The 27,727-nt window shown below is 41.2% G+C and overlaps 2 protein-coding genes across 3 annotated transcripts; both read right to left on the reverse strand.

The window, feature by feature from the left end:
* Positions 1-9,072: 9,072 nt before the first annotated feature.
* Positions 9,073-12,437, reverse strand: LOC133789275 (protoheme IX farnesyltransferase, mitochondrial). Of its 2 annotated transcripts, none has more exons than XM_062227049.1 (7): positions 12,322-12,437; positions 11,725-11,854; positions 11,465-11,602; positions 11,232-11,365; positions 10,974-11,099; positions 10,505-10,608; positions 9,073-9,792 (listed from the first exon to the last, which is right to left on the reverse strand). In XM_062227049.1, exons 2-7 carry the CDS (start codon positions 11,851-11,853, stop codon positions 9,431-9,433), a joined length of 993 nt encoding a protein of 330 aa, XP_062083033.1. In that variant the 5' UTR covers position 11,854; positions 12,322-12,437; the 3' UTR covers positions 9,073-9,430. The 2 variants fall into 2 exon arrangements, with proteins under 2 accessions (XP_062083033.1, XP_062083034.1); XM_062227050.1 differs by lacking the exon at positions 12,322-12,437 and adding an exon at positions 12,189-12,210.
* Positions 12,438-12,581: 144 nt separating this feature from the next.
* On the reverse strand, positions 12,582-15,424 carry LOC133789273 (putative pentatricopeptide repeat-containing protein At1g77010, mitochondrial). The gene is made up of 2 exons (XM_062227048.1): positions 15,009-15,424; positions 12,582-14,671 (listed from the first exon to the last, which is right to left on the reverse strand). Exons 1-2 carry the CDS (start codon positions 15,311-15,313, stop codon positions 12,598-12,600), a joined length of 2,379 nt encoding a protein of 792 aa, XP_062083032.1. The 5' UTR covers positions 15,314-15,424; the 3' UTR covers positions 12,582-12,597.
* Positions 15,425-27,727: the final 12,303 nt, after the last annotated feature.

Here is a 27,727-nt window from a genome sequence, read left to right on the forward strand (position 1 = left end):
CCTACACTAAAATTAATACTAACATTGATAATAAAACACAGTAATAATTTGCAACAGATAAAAGAAAAAAATACTAACAGTGATGTATGCGGTGATTCCCCGTTCTCTGTCGGCTCCCTTTATATCTGTAAAATCAAACAAAAATATAAATATACATATATATATACATAAAAAAATAAAAATAAAAATTAGTATGCCATGGTGGTGGTGTGTACCGATCTATGCCACGGAGAGGGAGACGACGGCGGTTTAAGAGAGGACGGCGGGAGAGGGAGAAGCCGGCGGTGAGGGAGAGCACGGCGGCAGAGGGAGATGGCGGCGGTGGTGCGAGTCACGGGAGACGGGAGGGGACGGGACGTGGTGATAGGCGGGAGGGGAGGCGACGGTCGTGGTGATAGGCCGGAGGGGACGGGAGGGGAGGGAACGGCGGCAGAGGGAGGGGACGGTGATAAGGGAGGAGTTTAGATCTGAAAAACTGATAAAAATATGCTAAGATGAAATGGGGGCTCGGGGTTGAAGAAGGTGATTTTTAATGATTTTCACCAACAACTATCAATGAGGACAAAGTCGTTGGTGATTGGACATCACTGACGACGTGGCAGAGTATTATTAACGACAAAGTCGTTGGCAATACTTTTTAGAGGGAAAAAGCCCGCCTCTTTAACAGTTCATTTTCAAAAACAGAAGAAAACATCAATGAGGACAATGTCGTCATTGATAAATTTATCAATGACGACATTGTCCTCATTGTTGCAATTTTCGTTGGTGATGTTTTATTTATCAAAAAAAAAAAGTATTATTGACGACAGTTAAATATCGTTGATGATACTATGACTTTTACTAACAACATTTTGCTGTCAGTGATAGTGCCGTTAGTGATATTAGTTATTCTTGTAGTGACAGGGTACCAAATGGTTACCTACCCTTTAAAGAAAAGAAAATTATCCTTTAATTTGGTAATTGTGTACACTATAAAAATATAAAATTTTGTATTAGCTCTTAATTATTTAATGTTTTAGGATCGACTTTTAATTGTTGCCTTGATAGACATGTTTGTATAAATATATTTTTAGTGTAATGTTTTTTTTTTCTTTACAGAGTGTTGTTGGGTCTGCTTCGTGGAATTACTATTGAAGAACAATATCCCTTTTCAGGTGTTAAATTCTAAAAAATTTAATTTATATATTTTTAATATGTTTATAAGTTGACTAACATATTTTGAAGCAATAATATTTAAATCAGAGTTTGAAAGAGGGCCACTTCTAATAGGTGCAAAGTTTAAAGAAAGTTTTGCGAAGAAGAAAAAAGATAGGAGTATTTATGCTCTACTTTTGAAGAACCAATACTCACTATTGGATAGTTCAAAATAGTTGGGGTCGGAATTGGGGATGGATTTGGTAAAATTATGAAGAACTATGATATATTGGCAATTGAGGTACAAAAACCAACTAGCATAAACAATGTGGGAGATAGAGAAGTAAGTAGGTTGCATAAATTACGCAAATACCCTTGCTGTTTGATCTTCTTAAGAGGATATATTGCCAATTGATGATTGATATATATATTTATCATGCATGCCTCTTTCTGTTTTTCTCTCTTAATTAAAAAATGGGAAAAATGGGATAATTGTGGCATAAGTACCCAATGTTTGAGTTTTGTACGCGGCATAGACCCAATATTTATTTTTAGTGGCAAAAATACCCAAAATCAGTAAAACTGTAATTCCGTCAGTCTCCTCCATTAGGCAGACACGTGTCACGTTTTTATTGGTCCAAATCATAATTATTTTTAAAATATTATTGAGTTGGACCAATCACAAAGTGTCACGTGTTGGTCCAATCATCACGAAACGGAACCTAACGAAGGAGGCTAACGGAATTATAGTTTTACTGACTTTGGGTACTTTTGCCACTAAAAATAAACATTAGGTCTATGCCGCATACAAAACTCAAACATTTAGTACTTATGACGCAAATATCCCTTAAAAAATTTATCCTTTTTTAATTCTTCTTTACATATATATATACACATTATAATGTGTTGTGATCAGTGAAGGCATAACAATGTTATGTGCATCGATTACTTATTTTGTCTAATCAATTTCTTTCTAGTATTAAGTAATCATCATCTGATCTGAAGTTGTGATTATAATTGGGTTTATACCTTTTGGGCCCTGTGTTTTTTTTCATTACCTGTTTAGATTTTGTGTTTTGACAAATTACTTTTTGGACCCTATATTTTATAAAATGATTAAAATAGAACCCTAAACCTGATTTTGGTCAATGTTTTCTCAACTAAAATTACAAATAATTTACCAAACTAACAATTCAGAACAAAAATAAAATCATTCTGCTTAAAATCTATGTTATTATATGCAATTTTTTCTTCATCAAAATTGAATTTATGGTTCTATTTTAACCATTTTACAAAACATAGGGTCCAAAAAGTAATTTGTCAAAACACAGGGTCCAAACAGATAATGGGGAAAAACACAGGGTCCAAAAAGGTATAAACCCATTATAATTTGATCATAATTAAGTAAATGGATGTGATTTGCTAGTTAATTAGTTTGTTTTGTTCTGACTTTGTTTGTGGTTTAACCAAAATCATGGTATTCAAGGCAGATGATGACCTACAATGATTTAATTAACTTTCATTTTAAGACACTCTTAATTAATTAACTAGAAAAGAAAAGAGTGTTGTGTTTATATATATATATATATAAAAGATACTTTTATGGTGCATACTTTATGTGATTTCGGATCCTGAATAGTTGTTGGCGCGATTTTTTTCTATGTCCTTGTTTATTGTAGTTATTTAGAGCATTCTGCAAATTTTTAAGAAATTTTGAATAATTTACGGTGCTGAAAACTAGGTTCAAACATATTGTTGCACAAGTGACTAATTTTTTTTATGCGCGTAAAAAACAATTTGTTTGAACTTAGTTTTTGGCACTGTAAATTATTCAGAATTTCCTAAAAATTTACAAAATACTCTAAATAATTACAATATACACGGCCATAAAAAAAATTATGCCGAAAACTATTCGACCCAAAAAATACAAAATGTATGCAACATAAAATTATCATATATATATAGTTAATTTTGTTGTTATTTATATTATTCACTTGTCCAGGAGACAAATCTCAGAAGAAGAACTATAAAGAACTAGAAGACTTTGGGGAAGAAAATAAATACCTTTTTCTTTTCATGCAAATGATGAACTTGATCAAATATGTATAGGATTTGATTTAGGAGTACTTTAATTTTAGGAGCTAGTTTGAAAAAATTTATGTTGTAAATATTAGTATGAGATATTATCACTTGAAAATTAAAATGATCTGTTTTTACTAAAAAAAATTATATTTCGGTCCAATACTTATTTTTTGAAATTAGTATATATTTTTTATAAAATATATATTATTTTAAATTAGGGAAGGAAGAAATATAGAAATGCAATTAAATTTCTTTCACGTTCACGTTCTTTTTTTGTATATTTCAGGAGGTAATTGGTTACCTTCACGTTTTTTTTGTATATTTCAGGAAGTAACTGGTTACCTTTACATTCTGATGTGTGTATATATTTATGGGTTCTATATGGTAAATAGTTACCTAGGTTACTAAATCATACTTACTTTTCTTCTTTTTTCCTTCAAATGTGATGTTTCTTTTCATTTCTAATATGAGTGACTCGTCACCCCTCTTATGATAACTGGTTACCCCTCTTATGGCAATAAGTTAATAATATCACTGTAACTGGTTACCTCTCCTGATACATGTTATTTAATCTCCGAGACTATTTTTTACATAAATGTGAAAAATCAAACAAGTAACTGGTTACCCCTTTGGATAAATGTTATTTAAGCTAGCCGTAGGATTTTTTTTTACATCACTTTAAAAAATCAATTAAGTAACTGGTTACCTTACCCAGGTTTTGAAAAAAAAAACGTACAACCTAAAAAAAAGGAAACAAATGTTTACCTTAAATAAAAAATAATAATAAACACAATTCATATTACAAAAAAAAAAAATTTGCAAAACAACCATGGAAAAATTTAATATAAAAATAGTTATATAAAATTAATATAAAAAAAATCAAATAAGCTAAAAAAAATAATCAAATTACAAACATACCCTTTCAAATTAATAAAACTTGATTAAGAGTAAAAATATGACATAAACAAACTTTTATACAAAAATATGATAAACTAATCCCATAAAAGTGAAATTTTAAAAAATAAAATAAAAACCATAGATAAACTTTTCTTGAAAAAATGTCATATTTGTGTACAATCTATTAAAAATTTCATATAACATGTAATTTTCACTAATTTATATTGTTCTTGAACCACCTCAAGTATATTAATTACTTATGTCCACATTTTGTAAATTTTCTTTCCTCCAATAAAAAATGAGGACCTTGTTTCCTTGATAGACATGTTCGTGTAAATATTTATTAGTGTAATTTTTTTTTTCTTTACAGAATGTTGTTGGGCTATATCTTCTGCCGATACTACTGCAGCTAAACACAATATACTTACAGAATATCATATACATCTCTCTTACAAGCAGATATTCGGCTTGGTCTACTTTTGACTATATCAAAGAGCATAGAATTACTACCGAGCAAAACTATCCATTTTCGGGTGTTAAAAAAAATTGTTAAGAAGCTAGGTAATCATTCTAAAATTTTTAATTTATATATTTTTAATCTTTTTATAAGTTGACTAACATATATTTTTGTTGTTATTATTATATTTTTTCATTTTGGGGAGTTATACACCATTAACGATTATGGATACGTTTTTAAAAGTCCGCCCACTTCTAATGGCTGCAAAGTTCGAAGGAAGTTTAGCGAAGAAGAAAAAAGACAGGAGCGTTTATGCTCAATCGAGAGAAGTAATAGAAATGAAAAGACTAACTATTGGATCGTTCAAAACAGTTGGGGTTTGAATTGGGGTTGGATTTGGTAGAATTATCAAGGACACATATTGGCAATTGAGGTACAAAAATCAACTAGTATAAACAATGTGGTAGAATTTTTGTGGGTGTTTGAAAAGCAAGTTTTTTGTTGGGAATAATGTTGAGGAGATAAGTAGTCATTTGTAGTGCATGATGCCAAAAAGAAGCTAGAAGGGAGGCATGAGCAAGGAGAGTGCGGATGATATTATTGATGGTACAAATTTTTCTTTCGACTTTTCTGTTTTGAGGAGATGTATGAGGGCAAGAAAATCAAAAGCTCATGCCATGTAATTTACAAAGATTCTGAAAAAGGTGATTGTCGTATTCCCTACCATTGTCACTCTGAAAACATTTAATTTCTCTTTTTTAATTATGTTTTAATATGAGCGCGAAAAGACAAAAAAATGAAATGTGCTTGAGATTTATTAGCAATGTGAAAAGTCCACAGAAAATTCATAAAATCATCAAGAAATAATAAAACATAATAATGATGTCCACCTACACTAAGATTAGGTGATGGCCACAAATCACTATTTACAATATCAAATGGAGAAGTAGTGTAAGATAAAGAGTCAGAAAATTGCAATTAACTTGTTTCCCAAGGGTGCCAAAATGACAAAAAAAATTGTCCTAAAATTTATTACAATTAATAAAATTGTATTTGCGAAGAGAGCTTAAAACAGGAGTCCCCAGATGCCCTAAATGAATATGCCATATTACAGGAGATAAAGTGGCAAAAGTAGATGGTGTGGAAGTTGTAGTGAAGGGTGTGGGGGTAATTGGATATAGATCACCCAAGTTGTTACATATCATTAAATGGGCCCCCATCTGAAATTCCTTCACAGAGAATCCAAATAGATCAAATTCAACAGAAACATTATTATCAATAATAAATTTTCTTACTGAGACAAGATTTTTAATTAACTTGGATGCATGCAAAACATTATTAAAATTTAAAGGAGGATGAGGATGGGGTAATAATACATTTCCATAACCAATAATTTGAATAGTATGGTCACTACCAATAGTAATATTACGATTATTGCTCGTATTGAAATAGGATGTGAGATTACCTCCATTTTACAGTCATATGAGATGTTGCTCCAGTGTCCATGTACCACTGTTCATCTGGAGGTGCAAGAGTGAGAGTGTGCATGGTATTCTAAATATCAGTGGGAGCATAAGAGGATTCAGTTGCGATAGCTATGTGGGCTTGTTGTGGTTTGGTCCCAAGAAGACTTGGTTGGCTGGGAGAAGTGACCGCTCGTTACCAGGGGGCCAAAGTAGGGTATAGGCATGGAGGTGTGGCCCAAGCTTGCCACGGTCCAGTCATAGTTGGGGAAAAAACCATTGTTGCGGCTGTGGTGGTGTCGAATATGGTAGTGAATGGCCTCTACGGCCACCGCCTTAGCCCTTTCCTCGTCCATTGCGACCGCCACTACTGCCTCGGGCAATTTCTTGTATAAAAGATTATACACACAATATATGCTATAAATAAAAAATATATACTAAAAATAAAATGATTATTCACATATTCTAATAGTATGTAGCACTTGTGATCTTTGGCAACAAGAACAAGGTTATATCGAAAAAGAAGTGAAAGCTTATTAATTTCGAACGTAATATTTTGGTACCTTATTAATTATAGAACTGCATATATATGTATTTAATTTTGGAGTAGATGATTAATTAAACATTTGATATTATTATTATTATTATATATACACTATTGTTCTTTATATATAATATTATATGTATTTGATTATTGGGGAGAATTTTATAACTATGTCTTTCCTTGATTATTATTAGAAACATATATATGATCAATAAAGTCCTTAATTAATTTTCTCTTCATATGATTGAGAAAGACAATAGTACTAGAGTCAAGATTGAAGTGAACAAGTCAATATTTTGTGATGATTTGGTAGTTTTCACAAAAATGATTCCTATATATATAATTTAAAGAAAAGAAAATTATCCTTTAATTTGGTAATTTTGTTCACAAGAGCTAGCTATGTAAACACATTAACATGTTCTCAAACAACACAATAATTTAGAGTCTCATGATCACAATTAATTTATTATGACTAGTTGTGAATCAATACAATTCTTTGAATATATTTAAAAATAATCCTAGCTTGAACCACCTCAAGTATATTAATTACTCACTATATACTACAGTATTATTATCTATGTCCACATTTTGTAAATTTTCTTTCCTCCAATAAAAAAATGAGGACTTTGTTTCCTTGATAGACATGTTCGTGTAAATATTTATTAGTGTAATGATTTTTTTTTTTTTACATAATGTTGTTGGGCTATATCTTCGGCCGATACATCTAAACACAATATATTTAGAGGAGAACATATACATCTCTCTTACAAACGGATATTCGGCTTGGTTTGCTTTTGACTACATCAAAGAGTATGGAATTACTATCGAGCAAAACTATCTATTTTCGGGTGTTAAAAAAAATTGTTAAGGAGCTAGGTAATCATTCTAAATTTTTTAATTAATATATCTTTAATCTTTTTATTATATTTTTTCAGTTTGGAGAGTTATACACCATTAATGATTATGGATACGTTTTTAAAATTCCGCCCACTTCTAATGGTTGCAAAATTCGAAGGAAGTTTAGCGAAGAAGAAAACAGACTAGAGCGTTTATGCTCAACCGAGAGAAGTAATAGAAATGAAAAGACTCACTATTGAATCGTTCAAAACAGTTGGGATCCGAATTGGGGTTGGATTTGGTAGAATTATCAAGAACATATATTGGCAATTGAGGTACAAAAATCAACTAGTATAAACAATGTGGTACATAGAGTAGTAGGCAGGTTGCGTAAATTACATAAATACCCTTGCTGTTGATCTTTTTACAATGATATATAGCCAATTGGTGATTCATGCCTCTTTCTGTTTTTTTCTGTTTATTAAAAAAATTATCCTTTTTTAAATTCTTCTATACATATATAAAAATCACTTTGTAAATAATATTAATAAATAACTATTTTGTCAAATCTGTCATTGTTGTTCTCACATTTGTCCAAACCATCAATATTGAAAATTTTACATTTATATTGTCAAGAAAAAAAAACATAAATTCATGTGATTGCTAAAATATTTGAAATTTATGGAACCAATCTGATAACTCATATTTAATAATAGTTAGGCTTTAGTTAGCAGAGCTTCCACTTTTGGTTTTGAACTTCTCAAAAGCTCTTTTTGAATAAACCACTTTTTGTAACTTCTTGCAAAAGACTTTAAAATCTAAAAAGCTCAATTTTTTTGCAAATTCAACCAAGCCTCAAAATGAGGAAATTAGACCTTATGTCCAGTATTAGAAATCTTATTAAATTTCTGCTCGTATTTTGAAATGTTCATTTTTATACATAGTTTTTTAACAAACTTTCAATTATATTCTTACCACAAGCTCGAAAATGTAAAACATACATTTATGAAGATAAACCACACGACTATAAACCTCAAAATGTAAATCATAACATCTAAAATGTAATGGTTCGAAATGGAAACTACACGTTCATAAATGTAAACCACAAGCTTAAAAATATAAATCATGTGTCCTAAAATGCAAATATTATAATAAGGATTTTTTAGTCACTCTGACTTTAATTGTGGGTATTAATTATAAAAATAAAATGTGTGACTATAGTTAATGAAGGATAAAACAAAGTGGTTTTCAAGAAATCCCTCTTAAAATAGCTTTTAAGCCTTAAAAGTCAAAAAGTGGCCTAGTTATGCAAAAACTAGTTATGCAAAAATGGTATTTTTCAAAACTTTTAGCCTAGTTAAATAAATGCATCCATTGCATGTAGTTTTTCTCATTGCATGTAGTTTTTCTCAGCACTAGTCTTTGTATTGTATATTTTGCAATCGATTTGTACAAATTTATATCTCTTCTTTTCACTTTATTTTCTTTTAAAACATGAATGATTATGATGTTGCCTCTTGAAAATATTTGGAGGGGAAAACAGAGATAACTATTATGATGTGGAGTTTTTTTTCCAATCTACAAACTGAAAAATTGAATCTTATTTATGTTTGAATTTGCCAATTAACTAATTTTATCGACTTAAGAATAACATCTCATTAGGATGCCAAAACAACAATAGAACTAACTTTAATAAAATGTACACAATTACTCACCACCCAATTTCTTGAAGAGTGACCTCAATTGGCTAGTTTGCACTCTTCTTTGATCAAAAAACAATACATATTCACAGATTTTTTTCTGCTCAAGGACAACCTCCTTGAGGCATAAATCAATGCATTAATTTATTACATTTCTCTTATGATGAATCCGCCAAACAAAAATGTCTATTCGAAAACAATCGAGAGTAACCGAAAAAAAAAATATGTAACAAGGCAGTGGCACAACCCCTTTTGACCTTGCATTATGTTCACAGTGTCCAGTGATGTAGAAGAAAACCTAAGAGGCACCAACTTGTCAGGAAGGAGCGTACGACGGAGCAGGGAGAAAAGGAAATGGTGCGACGGAGGCATATGCGACTGGTGGCCGCCCATGTGTGCCCCTGTTCTTTTTCCGATCAGCATCCCTATTTCCCTGGAAGGAGGATGCGAGTTCTGCGGTGGTATCTAACTCGCTGTCTGTGGTGCAATGTTGGTCGTTGTCAGAGAGACGGTGGAAAAGAATTCCCGACATGAATACGGGAAGATATAGAAGACTGGCATGAAACATCTTTCTTGCTTTGTGCATGGTACGGTCTCGATAAAATGAGAATGCTGTTGCGCTTATGGCGAGAGTGAGGAGTGTGGATTCAAGGCAAAACCATTTGGAAGTCACGCCCCCTGCAGTCAAATTCCAAGATGTGAAGTAAGTTACTATGAATGCCCCAAAGATGTACTTCAAGAATACTAGTCATTATAGAGGTGATGCAACAGGTGATACTAGAATCTATAAAAATAAATTTGGTTTTGCCAAAATAATCAGGCATGTATGCTTGGCTTGCTTTAGAACAAAGTTTATAAATCTATTTTCACACTTGAAGCAAGGCAACAAGCAAACAAGCGGTGATAGAAGACAATCAACCATAATAAGTTAAGGATACCAAAATATGGAGATTAAAATTAGGGTTTATACATTTTAGACCCTGTGTTTTATCCTATTCTTTTTTGGACCCTATGTTTTGTAAAATGGTTCAAATAGACCCCTAAACCCAATTTTAATAAAGAAAAAATTGAATATATAATAACACAGATTTTAAACAAAATGATTTTATTTTTGTTTTAAATTGTTAGTTTTATGAATTATTTGTAATTTTAGTTCTAAAAACTTTGACCAAAATCGAGTTTAGGGTTTTATTTGAACCATTTTACAAAACATAGGGTCCAAAAAATCATTTATCAAAACATAGGATCCAAACAGATAATAAGACAAAATACAGAGTCCAAAAAAAGTATAAACCCTTAAAATTAAATAATAAATAATAGTACGAGGCAAGAAAAAGAGAAGGAAGGAAGAAGAAGACAGGAATTGCTTCCTCGAATTCTTGTGACTCACAATCATAGGCCAAATACCCCAAGGGGATCAGATAGATGCAGTTCCTTAAAGCCACAGCGGCAGTTCTTTGACCAGAAGCATCAGTAAGAGAGAACATCCTAAACCTGAAAGACGATAAAATCATAAATTTCAGATGATAAAAGCTGTGCAAAATTACATGAGCTGCACTCCTCAAATGATCAAGGGTCCCCATCCAGACCAAATATTTAATGTGGATAGCCAAATTAATCACAAATTCCCAATGAGAATACATATGAAAGTACAAAGGACTCCAATCTATTCAAAAAACTTTTGTTGAAATAATGAGATCTGGTATTACTCCAAGTACAGTATTAAGTCCCTAACTCACGCTCGCGATTGTCTTTCTATGTATCTGGCTAAAGATGGATCATGCAATGAAAGACATTCCCTATGCAGAAATTCAAGTAATTTTCTAAAAATTGAATCTCAGATAACAGCATATCCATACCCTCCGGCAGCATAGTCATTGCGGCACAAGTATGCAAGGGCCATAAAATGCGGTATCTGCCAAAAGTAGAGAGCGGCTGGAAGAAGCATTGAGTTAAGTGAGACCTGGCCTGAAGCAGCAGCCCACCTGGAAACCAAAACACAATGTATGAGTCATCCAAGCTCGGAAATTATAGTGAAAAACTAAAATCAAATCTTTAATAAGATGCTTTCCAAAACAAAAAAACGATTCGGCACCAATAACAGCCAAAGAACTTACCCTAGAAGTGGTGGGATAGCACCAACAACAGCCCCCACCCATGTATTCACTGGGTGAATCTGTTTTAGTGGGGTGTACACAAATGCATAGAGGATCAAATTAGAAGCGGCAAGACCAGCTGCCAATGCATTAGTCTGCAACAACCTTGTCATAAGGGCTCTAACATTAGTTATGTTTCAAATATTTTTTTTTGTCAAAAAACATTCAGAAAGTGTGTGAGTATATATGGCCACCTTGCTTGCCAATAATGCAGTGCCAACTAAGCCCACGGAGGATGCCCAAAAGACTGCATGAGGTATTGTAATACGCCCTGAAGGTAGTGGCCTTTGCATCGTTCTCTTCATTTTTGCATCATTATTCTTCTCAAACACCTTAGCATGAAACAAATGAATATTCAGTACAGGTTGAGTGAACCTAGCAATCTGATAGTACAAAGCACATGATAATGACAGCAACCACTCAATCAAGTTAATAAACCAACTCAAGTGCAAACCTGATTTAAGGAACTGGCAGACGCTGCAACCATCATGGTACCAGCACATGTGTAACAAAGTCCCGATAAGTCTACAGCAGCGCCACTTCCAAGAACAAACCCAGTCCCAGAAGTTGCAACAACTAGCATGCTGGAAATAAGAATGAAACAAAAGTTTGACATGAGTTCCAACAAGAAGCTTAAACGGTGAGTAAAATAATACACAAAAAGGAATTCCACAAGTCCCATCCCAATAAATAAATAAATCAGTAAAAAGGAGATATTAACTTTGAACACAAAGATATAGAATCTTAAAAGGCATATAGAGGTAAAATTGTAAGTTGTTACTGTGACTTTGTCGTAAGACTTCGTCCACTTTTATGCTTAAGCAAAGAGCGAGAACTCCTTAACAGAAGTTAAGCAAACTACTATAAATCAATAATATGCTTTCCTAAAATTAGCGCATCACTGCAAATAAGACATGCCTTTAGAAATTATTCACAAGTTAAAAAAAGAGTATTTTGGTGGACGAAAGAATATCTGCATCTTGGTGATCATATTTCAACTGATAGAAATTATGAATCCACAATATTTTTCTCTAATTTGAAGAGATCGTACAACTTTGGTTGGAACTGAATCTGCCCAATGGGGACCCAATTTTGATCTCACTTGTCCATAGAAAATTATTTCTCCATTTGCCAAGTATACTCCTTTTCGCTCTCATCTTGGGATGAACTTTCTTATGTAGTTTAGTAAATTTGATTTCCCATAAGGTTACTGTTCTCAGTAAAGTAATAGAAAACGGATAAATTCTCTGTCACAAAAGAAAGCTCATAAAATTCCCTTAGTTCGACAAAATGCAGCCAGACAAAGAATGCTACCGAAGTTTCTTGTTCAACAATCAAACCAGCTGCAACCAGGATTCTTTTGTATTCCTTTGTGTCTCATTAGCTTTCTAACTTCTGCTGATCCTCCCCACTCCCCAAATGAGGCAAATATGTTAGATAGTTGTACGTAAGCACCTGAGTTTCCAGGATCAAGCTCAACAATTCTATCTGCCACTTTCTTTCCAAGAGTCTTATGTCCAGTCACCATGCAGCCTCTTAAAACTGATGACAACATGCTGATGTCTGCCTTAAAAGGCATTTGTTCAATTATATTCATTGCTTCATTAAACAAACCTGCGCGGGAGAAAAGATCTACCATGCAAGCATAGTGTTCAATGCCTGGAGCAATATGATAGTCCCACTGCATCATGTCAAACCATCTTCTTCCCTCTTCAATCAATCCACAATGATCACAGGCAGACAACACCCCCGTAAACGTTATACCATTCGGTGTCACACCAGCCTGTAACATTTTATTGAAAAGTTCTATTGCTTCAAGTCCATGGCCATTTGTAGCATAACCCATCAACATTGAATTCCATGGAACTTCATCACACTTTGTCATTCTGTCAAATATTTTTCTTCCATTTTCAAGAAGACCGCACTTGCAATAAAAATCAAGAAGAGAATTGGAAACGATTCCGTCATACTCAAGTCCAATAATGATTGCTCTAGTAAAAACCTGTTCACCAAATTCAAGTGAGGAGATACAAGCACAAGCACTAATTGCACTAGCTAGGGTAAACTTGTCCATTTTCAAGTCCAGCTTATTCATCTCCTGCAAGAGATTTAAGGCTTCAACTGGATATCCATTTTGACAGAGACCTGCTAGCATTGAATTCCATGATATTAAGCTTCTGATAGGCATTGTCTTAAAGATTTGTTTTGCTTCTTTAATTCTTCCACAATTTGAATACACAGTGATCATACAATTTAGCAATATTGTGTCAAAGGCTTTCAGCTCACTAAATAATTTGCAAGCATCATCAAGACTTCCACACTTAGAGTATGCATCGAGAAGAGAACCAGAAACAATTATATCATCAAGCATCCCAACTTTGCACGCATATATGTGAAATTGTTTAGTATGTACAAGGATGCCTAGGATACTGCAGGCACTTAAAACACTCACAAGAGTTAAGAAGTCCCCTTGAACACCATTAGCTCTCATCTCATTAAAAATAGTTAATGCTCTAAGGTATTCATTACTGCAAACATATCCCGAAATCATCGAGTTCCATAATGCACTACTAGGATTACTTTTCACATTAAAAATTCTTCTTGCATCACCCATTCTACCAATATATGCATAACTTATAATCAATGCTGATAGGGAGTAGTCATCTGGTTCCTTTATCACATTCAGTAAGTTATTTGCACTGTTCAAGTCCCCACACTTACCATAGAAATTAGTCAATGAACTAGATAAAACCGAGTCAACTTCCACGTTATCAATCACAATGCGTGCATGGATTTGCTTCCCACACTCAAGAGCACCCAAATCAGTACAGATCCCAATTACTGTTGCCAGTACAAATTTATCTCTATATGATACTTCTAAAGGGTTTGAACTCAAACGCTTAAAGAATCTTAAAGCATCTTTTTTCTGCCCATTTTGAGCATACCCGTGAATCATTGAAGTCCACACAATACTATTTTTGCTAGGCATTTCATCAAACAAACAGCGAGCAGTATCTAGCCAACCCACCTTTGTAAACCCTGTGATGACTACATTCCAAGAGAACTCATTTCTTTCAGGCATACTCTTAAACAATTCTAGTGACATTGTACAATCCCCTGATTTCATGTAGCCTTCAATCATGGTGTTCCAAGAGAAACAGTTTCTATGAGGCATTTCCTGGAACAAAACCTGTGCATCGCTTATACTGCCACACCTCACATACATCTGCAAAAGGCGGTTGCCAATTGTAACAGTAGATTCCAGAAGCCCAATTTTGAGAAAAAGAATGTGCAGCTGCTTTCCTTGATGTATAAAATGGTGGGTGTTGCATGATTGGAGCATGCGTATCAAGTAATGAACATCCGGACTCATAGAGAATTCGCTACTTGTTCCCACGTTTCTAGAATTTACAGAAAAAAATACGAAATATAATTCAATGATCGAAAGTAGTCAGTAGTGGGGGCGCTTCAAGAACAGAGTCACCAATTTTCAATGGATGAGAGCCAATTTTGAATTTGGTGTGATCAGTGATATCGCTCATTAACTATAACGAACAAAAATCCATACTTTCAAAGACAAGTCCTTATGTTCCTCAATACATAAATACAAATTATACAATCCCTACTTTTCTTTGGGGTCTAAATTCTCCATAAATTAAGAAAAACAGCATAAGATCGGAATCACAACCCAATATCAATCAATCAAACAAACTAATAATCTGATTTATAAGACCGTACCTGAGACGAGCTTTGGAGAGCTCCCAATAGCAACGGCCATAGTGGCGAGCCGAGTCGGCAGCTTGCCTAGCTTTGGAGGCGGCCAAGGAAGAGAAATCGATCAAAGCTGATTGAGCTTGAACTCCAACTCCATGGGACGGGTGTAAACCTAACTTGACCGATTCTTCGATGGAAGAGGAGGGAGAGGTGGATGGGGGGAAAGAGAGGGAGAGGGATCGAACGACGACAACGCCGGAAAGAGAAGAAGGGTGAATTTTGCGGGAGGCGGCGAGTTTGGATGAGAAACTCACTGAGTTTCTCCACATGGTCGGTCGACTCGGACTGAGAAACTGCCTCTCAGGTCAGCCGAAGAGAGAGAAAGGGAGATGTTTCGATCCTCAGTTCAGTTGAGAAAGTGCCTTTGCTTGGGTTCGTTTAGGATTGCGCTAAATTGAAAATTATGAGTTGGGAAAGGGGCACAAATGTAATTTTAAATTACACCAAATTAGCTAGGCAAATTTGAGTTAATTACTCATTTAAATTGGAATTTACTCATTTGATATTGTATGTTTTTGTAAAGTATCATTTTTGTATTTTTTGTTTTCAATAATGCTCATATAGTACCATGTATTTTAAAATTATACATATTTAATACCCTATACTCATATTTAATAGATAAATTTTTGTCAATATGATCAAACTGTCATCAGTTATATATAATTAAGTAATTAAATTTAAATTTGGAACTTACATAATTGACAACAGTTTGATTAAATTGATAAAATTTTATTAATTAAATTTGAGTTTAGGGTACCAAATATGTACGATTTTAAAATACAAGGTATCATATGAGCATTATTGAAAACAGATGGTACTAAAATGATACTTTGTAAAAACACAGAATACTAAATGGTTACTGTACGCCCTGGTTTTCCCACGGGCTGTTTAGCAGGACGAGCCTCGGACTAAACATGATTTAGCCCGAGGCTCCCACAGGCCAGAGGTTCTATTTTCAGGACGGGCCCTTTCTAGCTCGAGGGGGTCCTGTTTCCAGCTCCCTCTTGTTGCACCAGGAGCTGGGAACAACATCCGGCGACCACTGACGGATCAGCTCGGGTTATGGATTGCTCCGGTAGCGAGCTTCTCAGGAAGCTCTGACCCTATGGGAAGTCAACACGCAAGATAAACGTGCATAATCCTGCCATCACGTGTCCGATATCCCCCTGACTTCTCGGACACGCAGCAGGAACGTGCGTATTCAGACACCCACGGACGGGTTGGGCCGTGCGGCCCATTATCTCCTTCCATACTGATTAGACCACACTTGTGTGTCAGGTTTAGGAATTAATCATGAATATCACAGACTTGATATGACAAATGGTAAGATCACGGGATGACCTCCCTACCAATTTCCAGGTGCCTTCTCCTATAAATATGGAGACCCTGGGAGTTGATAGGGGTTGGAATAAATAGTCTTGTAAGAACTATATATTTTGTAAACCAATTACCCAGAAAAGAGCAATAATATTGACTAGTGGAGTAGAAGGATTTTAACCTTCGAACCACTTAAAAACGTGTTTAGGGTCACCTAGTTCTTTCCACAAAGATTTCATATCTGCGACGGTTCTACTTTTAAGTACTAATCTCTTTCTCTTCTTCTCTTAATTATCTGTTGCCGAAGAACCGCGTCAACAGTTTGGTGCTTTCATTGAGAGCAAGTCCAATTAGTACTACCACAAACATACAACTATGGTGACCACTCGATCCAAATATGGCAACGAGACAGAACAGCATGATGGGCAGGAGGCCCGCCATGTTGCCCTCCCCGAGGAGCAAGTTCCTGAAGTCCAGCAAAGGCCAGGAAAGCAGCCGGCCGGCCAAGAAGACACTGGTAGTTCGGCGCCCCGGCCGCCTAATCCGAATCCATGTTATTATACTGCGGTGGAGATGGAGAATGCTCAGCTGAGGAGCCAGCTAGCAGCAGCTGGTCAGCAAATCCAGGATATTCTGAGTCGACTACCCCCTCTCACAACCAACGGTAACGTTGGAGAGAGGCAAGGCGAGGCTCCTAAGTCTCGCCGGAGTAATCGATCCAGGCATAGCCGTTCGGGTAGACTCCCTGCAGCCAACTCCACCCCTTCATCACACCATCAAGAGGCGAACTTCAGGGAAATGCCTCAGACCGAACTGCAGCAATACAGTCGTTCGGTTAGGACATCAACCCCTAGCTCTCAGCCTTCCTCGAGGACGCCCAGAAGAGATCGGGGAAATTCCCAAAGGAGGGCCGAGGGGATCCGGAGACGTCAGCCCGTCCCCGAAGAACGTCCAGTTCCTCGTCCAGATCGCCCAGCGCGAAACCATCAAGCTGGCAGGGCCGAGAGGCCCCCACCAAATTTAGTCCGTCCGGACGGCACTAGGATCGCCTCTCCGGTCAGGCATCCTCCTTCTTCCATCAGATATCCGTCTCCTCAGACCGTCCGAGACATCCCGACCTACGGAAATAGTAGGAGAGGGCCTTCCCGGCGCAGCAGGGTGCCGGGGGAAGGATCAGGTCGGAGCCACCAAAGACGCACATCGAGCCTGTCCAGCAGGAGTCACTGGACCGGTAGTGCACGGAGTGATCTTTCGGGAGGAGACCTGCGACAACGACTAAGTTCAGCACAAAGTCACCATACTTCCCATGGAGGCGACCTTCGAGATCGCCTCAACTCTCACAGAGAGGATCGAGTTAGGGATGGTAGCTAGGCCCGCTCAGTTGGGGTCCGATCCGAAGTACGTAATGGCGGGAATGCCCCAAATGACCTATCTCCAGATAGGAGGGGCAATAACCCGCCTAATATGTACAACGGGTCCGGAGCTGTTGAACAGCCCCGGAATAACCCAGGATCTCAGGACAAAACCCTAGAGCGCTTAACTCAAATGGAGGAGCTGATGAAGAAGCTCCTGTCGGAGAAAGAAAAAGATGAATATGATTCAAGGGATGAGATGGAGCTCTTCGCCCCCAACATAGCAGCAACGGCATACCCTTCTGGCTTTCGTATGCCTCACTTGTCAAAGTTCAACGGGGATGGAGACCCATCTGATCACTTAGGGATGTTCAACACCCTAATGATGGCTCATAACATCGGGCCAGAGCTTCGTTGCTTGATCTTTCCTTCCACCCTAACTGGACCTGCCAGGCAGTGGTTCAAACAAAGTAAAAGGCAGTCAATCAGCTCCTGGAAGACCTTTTCGGCTGACTTCAAGAGGGCATTCCGCGCCTCTCAGGCCGCCAGGGTCCAGGCCGACTCCCTAGCTAACGTGAGACAGCAACCTGGAGAAACGCTAAAAGCCTACTTGAGCAGATTTGCAAATGTCGCTGCTCGAGCCAGAGACGCCGACGACAGCTCCAAACTCATGGCTATGAGGACCGGGATCCTAGTAGGCGGAGATCTGTGGAAGGATATTCAAAGGAGGGGGGTCAGCTCAGTTAGTGAATTCCTTAACAGAGCCCAAGAATGGATAAACTTGGAAGAAGCTGAAGCTTCAGCCGCGGGGACCAGCCAGGTCCTCGAGAAGCCCGTTGGGACGGGAACAGAGATCGTAGTAGCGACTCCCGACGTCACGCAGAGTAACCAGCCCGGTGGCGGCAAAAGAAAAGGGAATGGTGAAAACGTCCAGCACGGTCAAAAGAAGAATAAGTCCATGGATAAATTCAAGCTCGTGTTCACAACGTATACCGAGCTCACCCAAACCAGAGAGAATATTTTCCTGGCCAACGCTACGCGAGTCCCCTGGAAAAGACCGGAGCCAATAAAGCACCCTAAGGGAAAGAGAGACGCTTCCAAATTCTGCCGTTTTCATAACGACGTCGGGCACAATACCGACGATTGCAGGCACCTCAAAGATGAAATCGAGACTCTCATACGAGCAGGTCCGTTGGCGCAATACTCGTGAAACAGGGTCCCGACAGGTCGACCCGCTCTGGAGATCCCAGCCAGTCAACCTGGACCTCGAGTAGATCAGGACGTCCCTCCCCTCGTGGTCGAGGGAGAGATTTCCACCATCTCTGGAGGGCCACACATGGCTGGCACGAGCAGAGGCGCCCAGAAGAGGTACATAAATGAGTTGAAGGCCCACAATGGAGGGGAGTTCGTCCCGGAACAGCGTCAATCAAAACAACAAAGATTAGAGAAACAACCAGTCACTTTCACGGAGGAAGACGCGGGCCATGTCCAATTCCCTCATAACGATCCCTTGGTCGTAGCAGTCCAGCTCGCCAACCGGAGAGTAAGGAGGGTGTTAGTGGACAATGGGAGCTCGGTGAATCTCCTATTCCGTTCCACCTTAGAAAAAATGGGTCTGACCGTCTCCGAGCTGAAGACAACCTCGATGATGCTATATGGTTTTTCAGGAGAAGGGTCAGCAGCGATAGGAACGATTGAGCTGGTGATCACCCTAGGCGACGAGTCCCGAACAGTGTCCAAACTGCTCGAATTCGTAGTCATTGACTGCTCCGCTGCCTACAATGCAATTTTGGGCCGACCAACGCTCGTTGCTTTCGAAGCTATCACGTCCGTCCGGCACCTCGCCATGAAGTTCCCTACTTCAACAGGGGTCTGCACTATCAAGGGCGATCAGCTCGCTGCCAGGGAATGCTACAGCATTTCCATGAAGGGAAAATCTAAACCCGGGCAGGTGACGATGGCCATTCAGGATGAAGAGGAATCGCAGGGACCCAAGGCGGCCCCTGAGATTGAAAAACCTCGGGTTTCCAAAGACGAAAAGCTCGCCTTAAGCGAGGACATTGACCCCCGAGTAGGCGAGGACAGGTCCGAGCTCCAAGCTATTGAAGATCTCGAGGAGGTAGGCATCGATGAACAAAACCCGTCACGGACGGTTAAGCTCGGAAAGAACCTCTGCGATAGAAGAAAGGCAGAACTGACTGCGTTTCTGAAAAAGAACCTGGACGTATTCGCATGGTCACACGAGGACATGATAGGGATCAGTCCGAGCGTAATCATGCACACGCTCCACCTAGACAAAAGCGTCCCTGCAAAGTCTCAAAAGCAGAGGCGTTTAGGGACAACCCGAGCCGAAGCCCTTGAAGAAGAAGTGGCCCGGCTCAAAAAATGTGGCTTTATCCGCGAAGCCAGATTTCCCATTTGGGTTGCCAATCCCGTGTTAGTTCCAAAGCCCAATGGGAAGTGGCGGACCTGTATCGACTTTTCCGACCTGAACAAAGCCTGCCCCAAGGATTGCTTTCCGTTGCCGAGGATCGATCAACTGGTGGATGCCACGGCGGGGCACGAGCTCATGTCCTTCATGGACGCGTACTCGGGCTACAATCAGATCGCGATGAATCCAGCATACCAGGATCATACCAGCTTTATGACCCCGACTAATGTCTATTGCTATAAGGTCATGCCGTTCGGTCTTAAGAATGCCGGGGCTACCTACCAAAGGCTGGTAAATAGAATGTTCGCGGATCAGATCGGGAAAAACATGGAAGTGTACGTCGATGATATGCTTGTCAAGTCAAAGACTGCCAGCAACCACGTTGCCGACCTGGAAGAATGTTTTAACATACTGCGAGAATATGGCATGAGGCTCAATCCTCAGAAATGCACTTTCGGTATTGCATTGGGGAAATTCTTGGGTTTCATAGTCAATACCCGAGGAATCGAGGCAAATCCCGACAAGATCAGGTCACTGCTCGAGCTTCCATCCCCCAGGTCGCGGAAAGATGTCCAAGGCCTCACAGGAAGGGTGGCAGCACTGAACCGGTTCATTTCCAAATCGACCGACAAGTGCCTGCCCTTCTACAACCTGCTCCGCGGAAACAAGAAGTTCGAATGGACAGTAGAATGCGAAGGCGCATTCCTCGACCTAAAAACGCACCTAGCTGAGCCACCTGTGCTATCAAAGCCCAAGGTAGGAGAACCTCTTTTCCTCTACATGGCCGTCACTGAGGACGCAGCTAGTGCCGTTTTGGTGCGAGAAGAGGACCAGGCTCAGAAACCGGTTTATTACATCAGCAAGAGACTCCTCGGAGCTGAGTCAAGGTACCCGTTGATGGAAAAACTGGCGTTCTGCCTAATCACGGCCTCGCGAAAACTCAGGCCATACTTCCAGTCCCACTCTGTACACGTCATGACCGATCAGCCTCTAAGGCAGGTTTTGCAAAAGCCTGAAGCCTCGGGACGCTTGCTAAAGTGGGCGGTCGAACTCAGTCAGTTCGAGATTTTCTATACTCCCCGAACTACCATAAAAAGTCAAGCCTTGGCCGACTTCGTGGCAGAATGCGCGGGATTCCATGAGATCCCATCGGAAGACTCACATCAGCTCACCTCCTCAGGTTCATCGTGGAGGATCTTCGTTGATGGCTCATCTAACGAGAACGGCTCCGGGGCCGGAATCATTCTGATATCCCCAGAGGGGCATAGATTCCATTCGGCGCTGAGGTTCGGGTTCAAGGCGTCCAACAACGAGGCAGAGTACGAGGCCTTGTTAGCTGGACTTAGGATAGCTAGCGAGCTAAAGGCAAGCTCTGTCCAATGCTTCAGCGACTCCCAGCTCGTGGTGAATCAGGTCCTAGGCGAGTATCAGGCGCGGGGTCCCAAGATGGCCTCCTATTTGGCTAAGGTAAAATCCGAACTGTCTACGTTTGGGCAAGGGTCGATCGAACAGATATCTCGGGAGCAGAACGTCAATGCAGATGCTCTCGCCAAGCTCGCCACCTCGGGAGAGGCAGAAACCCTGGGGTTGGTGCCAGTTGAGTTCTTGGACAAACCAAGCATAGACGGAGATCGAGCAGATATTGGGATGATTGACATCAGGCCGACCTGGATGACTCCCATTGTTGAGTACCTCGTCGAGGGCAAGTTACCCGAAGGGCGCAACGACGTACGACGAGTCCTTTATCAAGCTCCGAGATATACGCTAGTCGAGGGGGTGTTGTACCGACGTGGGCATTCATTACCTCTCCTCCGGTGCGTTCTTCCAAGTGAAGCGAAGGCCATCCTGCAAGAAGTTCATGACGGATTCTGCGGAGATCACACTGGGGGGCAAAGCCTGGCCTTGAAGATCCTTCGGCAGGGTTTTTACTGGCCGACTCTGTCCAAAGACTCGATCTCATATGTAAAAAAGTGCGACAAATGTCAGCGGTTCGCCGCGGTTGCACGAGCTCCCCCGACCGAGCTAAAAATGATCTCGTCTCCCTGGCCCTTCGCCATTTGGGGCATAGATCTAATAGGCGCCCTGCCCACCGGAAAGGGCGGGGTCCGTTACGCCGTGGTAGCCATTGACTACTTCACCAAGTGGGCCGAAGCAGAGCCGTTGGCGACAATAACATCGAAAAAGGTGCTAGACTTCGTGGTTAAAAGCATCGTTTGTCGATTTGGCCTACCCAAAAAGATCGTCTCCGACAATGGCACTCAATTTGACAGCGACCTGTTCACCGAATTTTGCGAAAGGCACGGAATTGTGAAAAGCTTCTCGTCCGTGGCCTATCCCCAGGCGAACGGCCAGGTCGAAGCTGTCAATAAAACTCTGAAGGCAAGCCTCAAGAAGAGGCTAGATGAGGCAAAGGGGATCTGGCCAGAACAGCTCCCCCAAGTTCTGTGGGCCTATAGGACCTCACATCGGACTCCCACGGGTCATACTCCTTTCTCCCTAACCTTTGGAAGTGAAGCAGTCCTCCCCGTGGAGGTGAAGGTCCTGTCGCACAGGGTCCGGTCCTACGAACAAGACAAGAACCACGAGCTCCTATGCCACTCCTTAGACTTAATGGATGAAAGGCGAGAGGATTCACAACTCCAGCTCGCCCATTATCAACAGAAAATCACTTGCTACTTCAACACTAAGGTCAAAAGACGTGCCTTTAGCGTTGGCGATCTGGTCTTGAGGAGAGTTTTCCTGGCCGGGAAAGATCCCAAAGAAGGGGTTTTGGGACCAAGCTGGGAAGGACCATACCAGGTCATCGAAGTCATCAAAGAGGGAACTTATAAATTAGCTCGACTTGGTGGAGGGGCGGTCCCGCGGACTTGGAATGCAATCCACCTAAAGAAATATTATCAATGAACATTTGTAAGACCTAGAAGGTCACCTTCCATGTATAAATAAAAATCAAATGTTTCTCGTTATTTGCAAGTGTAATTTTAAAATAACAACGAAAGGCCCTTTCCCAGTTACTTGGGGGGCATATGGTACCTGGATATATCCAGGTCTCCTTAACGACTTAGGTGTTAATTTTTATCTACGGATAAGAGTCATCACAAACTAAGTCCTATCCTGATCTTAACCAGGTCATAAAACTTAGAAGTTAGCTAAAATTTGTTGACCGTGGTTCTTCTTTAAAGAGCCCGGGATACGGATAAAAGTTGACGCGATCTGAGTTTTTTCAAAATAAGTTCCTGGTCTTAACCGGGTCATAAAACTTAGAAGTTAACAAAAATTTGTTGACCGTGGTTCTTCTTTAAAAGAGCCTGGGATACGGATAAAAGTTGACGCGATCTGAGTTTTTTCAAAATAAGTTCCTGGTCTTAACCGGGTCATAAAACTTAGAAGTTAACAAAAATTTGTTGACCGTGGTTCTTCTTTAAAAGAGCCTGGGATACGGATAAAAGTTGACGCGATCTGAGTTTTTTCAAAATAAGTTCATGGTCTTAACCGGGTCATAAAACTTAGAAGTTAACAAAAATTTGTTGACCGTGGTTCTTCTTCAAAGAGCCCGGGATACGGATAAAAGTTGACGCGATCTGAGTTTTTTCAAAATAAGTTCCTGGTCTTAACCGGGTCATAAAACTTAGAAGTTAGCTAAAATTTGTTGACCGTGGTTCTTCTTTAAAGAGCCCGGGATACGGATAAAAGTTGACGCGATCTGAGTTTTTTCAAAATAAGTTCCTGGTCTTAACCAGGTCATAAAACTTAAAAGTTAGCTAAAATTTGTTGAACGCGGATCTTCTTTAGAGAGCCCGGGACACGGATAATGTTAACTTGAACTAAGTCATAAAAATAAAAAGATAAATTGTGACCAAATGCATACAAATATATATATAAAACTGGTTGAGCAAATTGTCTCGAGGCGGAAACGCCCCACACAAAAAAGAGAATTACAATAAAAAAGTGTTCAAAGTACGTAAACGAGGAGCATCCTAAGCCCCATCAGCTGGCCCTTTGGAGGTCGCGGTCTCGCCCTGTTCCGCCGCGGCAGAGGCCTCTCCAGTCTCCGATGGAGGAGCCTCCTTATTCAAGCGGGCTTGAAGCCGCGGCAACAAGAATGCCCAGAGGTCCGGCGGCATGAAGGAGAAGTCCGCGTCCGGATTGTGGGACCAGCAGTGATAGAACAGGTCCTATAAGGACTGCTCCGACACGACCCGCTCGTCTTTCAGGGCGGCCTGGGAGGCCTGGACTTCGGCCTTCGCCACCTCAAGATCTGTCCGCGATGCGGCCAGGGAGTTTTTAAGCTCTAGGTTCTCGGAGCGAAGCTTCTCTAGCTCGGATGCGGCCAGGGAGCGTTTAAGCTCTTGGTTCTCCGAGCGGATCTTCTCTAGCTCGGCTTTAGAGGCCGCCAGAGCGTCTCTCGCCTCCTGAGACTCCTGGAGGGCGGTCTAGCGATCTGCTTCCAAACCCTCGAGCTGGGCCTTGGTCCTAACGATGCCTCTATAGGCGGCAGCCATGCCCTGCAAGAAAAGAATGATAAATTAGCAAACTGGAAGGAAAAAGGCGGCGTGTGAGTGTCAAATCCTTAAAAGAAGGGGGCACTTTACCGTTAAAGTCATGTCCATAGCAGACTCTATAACTCGGACCGGGCTCGTTGTTTCGATGGCCCGGAGCTCCTTCTCCCTGATATTGTAATAGTGGCTGACGGCGTAGCTAGCCGACTCATACACCGTACCCCGGAATGCTTCGGGCATCTTCTCCAGAGCCCGGGGGTCGACCGGGATACGCACGTCCGGGGCTGCCGCGGCCAGATTCCCGACCTCTATTACCCCGTCCTGGGCGGCCAGTGGAGATCGTTGGGGTGGCGGGTGCATGAGTCCTGTCCTGGCGACAGGGAGGTTCGCCCCCGCGACCTGGGATGGCGGGGCTTTCTCCTTCTCCGTAGCTGGGGATTTGGTGGAGGCCCCGGCCGAGCTCTTGGACTCGCGAAGCCTCTTTAACCTCGGCCCCGCTGGGGGATTCCCACCGAACACAACGCCCCGCAGACTATTCCCGGGCTGAGACATCTCTTCTGCCAAGAGCAAAAAACACGGTTATTAGCAATCATACAGAAATAAAGACAAAAGGTCCAAAGGCAATAAGAAAGAAAATACTAAGGGAGCCCTACCCCCCGAGCTGGAAGAGCCTAGGACGATTATCTCGCGAACTGGCGAAGGTTCTAGGTCCGGTTCTGAATCGGGGCTGGACTCTTCTACGTACTGCCTAATCCCCGGAGCATAGATGCCCCTCTGGAGCGCAGGCCACGTGCGTAAATTGGTCCCGTACTCCTCAAAAATGGCCGACCTAAAGGCTAGGGTATTATCTACTACTACGGTACCCTTAGGCCGACTCTCTTGGTTGTCCAGCACGAGCTGGTCAACGCAGTGGAGCAGGAGCGTGTCCAGGTCCGGATTCCTTGGGTGACGATGGACGAGCTGCCTAGGGTTGAACCTAACCAGCCGGGGGTCTGCAGTGGCCCTATCTACGTTCTTAAATAAGTAAGAGTTACCTTGACCGGAAGGACCCGCGGCTGCTCCGGATTGGGCCCTCTCCTCGCTCATCCCCTGGGCGACCTCCAAGCTCCTCTTCCTGTTCCTCACCAGAGGAACTTCCTCACCTTCTTCCTCGCCTTCGTCATCTGCGACCTCCTCCGCGACGATCGGCCTGTTGTCGCGAGCTGGGGGAGGCCCCCGGGGCCTTTTCAAATTCAAAGTCTGATTTGGAAAAATCAGCTTGCAGAATACCATCGTCTCGTCCGTCACGAGCACGCGGTAGTCTTTCTCACTGGGGGGCAAGTTCGCCAGTGTATCGTATTGACCCCCGAGGGTCACAGACTTTTCGGTCCTCGAGTAGATGGCTGTAAGGTTGGTTGAAATCAGAATTGGAATAAGGGACGAGCTAAAATAAGATAACCGTTAAAAGGAGAGCTAAATCAAGGATTACTTACGAGGGCGGTTGAAATAGTGATGATCGCAGTTTCGGAACCCAGTTGACATAAAAAACTAGTCTTTGAAGTCGTTTGGATGGCTCGGCAGCTCGATCACTGCTGCTGTGTTAGGGAAGCAGGTTAAGTAATAGAACCCGTCGCCTCGCCCCCGCTGGTCCGGGCTGGCTTTGAGGCAAAAGAAATATAGAATATCAGCAGGAGTGGGGACCTCCCACTCATGCTTTTGGAACAAATACCTCAGTCCCGCCAGCAGACGGTATGAATTGGGGGGGAGCTGAAATGGGGCCAACCCCACATAGTTCAGAAAATCAGCAAAATACTGATCCAGGGGGAGGAAGGCCCCTGCCTTGAAGTGTTCCCCGCTCCAGGCCGCGAACGACTCGTCGAGCGGCGTGCAGCTCCTCTCCCCATCCGCAGCAGGTCGGGCAATCACGGAGGTCTTCCCCAGAGGAATGTTGTGGTTAAGGAAGATTTTGGTGATCTTTGCCTGGCTGGTTATCTTCGAGACGATTCTCTCCGCCTCGAAAAACGCGTCAGGAGCCACCTCGGCTTGCTTCTCCACCGCCGGCCCAAAGTGAGGAATTAGCGAGCTGGTCACCACCGCCTTTCCTTTATCCTGCTGGGAGGCCGAACTTCCCACATTCTTCTGTGGCAGATTTCTCTTTGGAGCCATCTGGTCGCCTATCGAACAAAAGAAAACACTTTTGAAAAAGGCGACCCAAGCAGGAGAGTGAAGCAAGTATTAAGTACACGAGCTGGGGTAAGCCCAGCCCGTGGAGAGTGGTGCCACGCGTTCCAAGGAACACGCGCCTATGCCTCCAACAGATCCCAGATTACTCGGAATTCGTGTGTCAGAGAACTCAGGGTAAAAAATCGCCTTGGGGGGAAAGTTTCAACAAGCAAGGCGTGGCAAAACCGCTTTTAAGGCGTATTCCCTAAGCTACCCGGTTTTTGCACCCAAAATTCCTAAGGGTCCTACCCAGAAATCGTTCCTAAGAAAGAACCATGGAAACCATATTCTAAGATGATGTCCCATGGCAAGTGTGCCCTAATCTAAGAAGGGTTGTCACCCTCCATATCCGCGCGACCCAGAAAACCTCTGCATGTGGCTACAGTAAAAAAATTTACCTAAGCTACAGTGGCATGCTTTCAAAAATAAACAGGGACAGAAGACTTACAGTATATGGTTAGATGGTGAGTGAGGTTGCTGCGCTGGTAGGAGCTTCGTTGGCACAGTGGTCTCCGAAGTTTTGAAGGAACTCGTGCGCTTAAGCTTCGTGAACGAAGAAGATGAGAGCAATGGAAATGAGGGTTTTGTTCTTCGGAAGGTCAGAGAAAACAAGGAAAGTTGAGAGGTTTTGAATGGTAAGGTGGCCCGTGCGTGGGATGACCACCCCTTTTTATACACGGGAAGGATCACGTGTAAAAGGCCCTTGGGAGACCCTCCACTCGAAATGTGAAACGACGGCTAGACAGTAGGCTAGGCCATTTAATGCGGTTCTCGTAGAGTGTACCGTCGCCACCCACGGCGTTCCACGTATCAGACGCATGCGAAAAGCATGGAATGCGAAGGGTTGTGGGAGAAGTCTAAAAGCCCCTACTGTGGTCTCCC

This window comes from Humulus lupulus, chromosome 7 (genome assembly GCF_963169125.1).
Source record: "Humulus lupulus chromosome 7, drHumLupu1.1, whole genome shotgun sequence".
In the NCBI taxonomy this organism is placed as follows: Eukaryota; Viridiplantae; Streptophyta; class Magnoliopsida; order Rosales; family Cannabaceae; genus Humulus; species Humulus lupulus.

What these genes read in the sequence shown, in the direction of transcription:
- LOC133789273 (XM_062227048.1), bottom strand. Translation starts at nt 15,313, where the DNA reads ATGTGGAGAAACTCAGTGAGTTTCTCATCCAAACTCGCCGCCTCCCGC. An exon ending in CTCTCCAAAGCTCGTCTCAG is followed by an intron (nt 14,672 to 15,008) that starts GTACGGTCTTAT and finishes TGTAAATTCTAG; the next exon opens with AAACGTGGGAACAAGTAGCG.
- LOC133789275 (XM_062227049.1), bottom strand. Translation starts at nt 11,853, where the DNA reads ATGCTAGTTGTTGCAACTTCTGGGACTGGGTTTGTTCTTGGAAGTGGC. An exon ending in CTGCATTATTGGCAAGCAAG is followed by an intron (nt 11,366 to 11,464) that starts GTGGCCATATAT and finishes AGGTTGTTGCAG; the next exon opens with ACTAATGCATTGGCAGCTGG. An exon ending in AATGACTATGCTGCCGGAGG is followed by an intron (nt 10,609 to 10,973) that starts GTATGGATATGC and finishes ATCGTCTTTCAG; the next exon opens with GTTTAGGATGTTCTCTCTTA.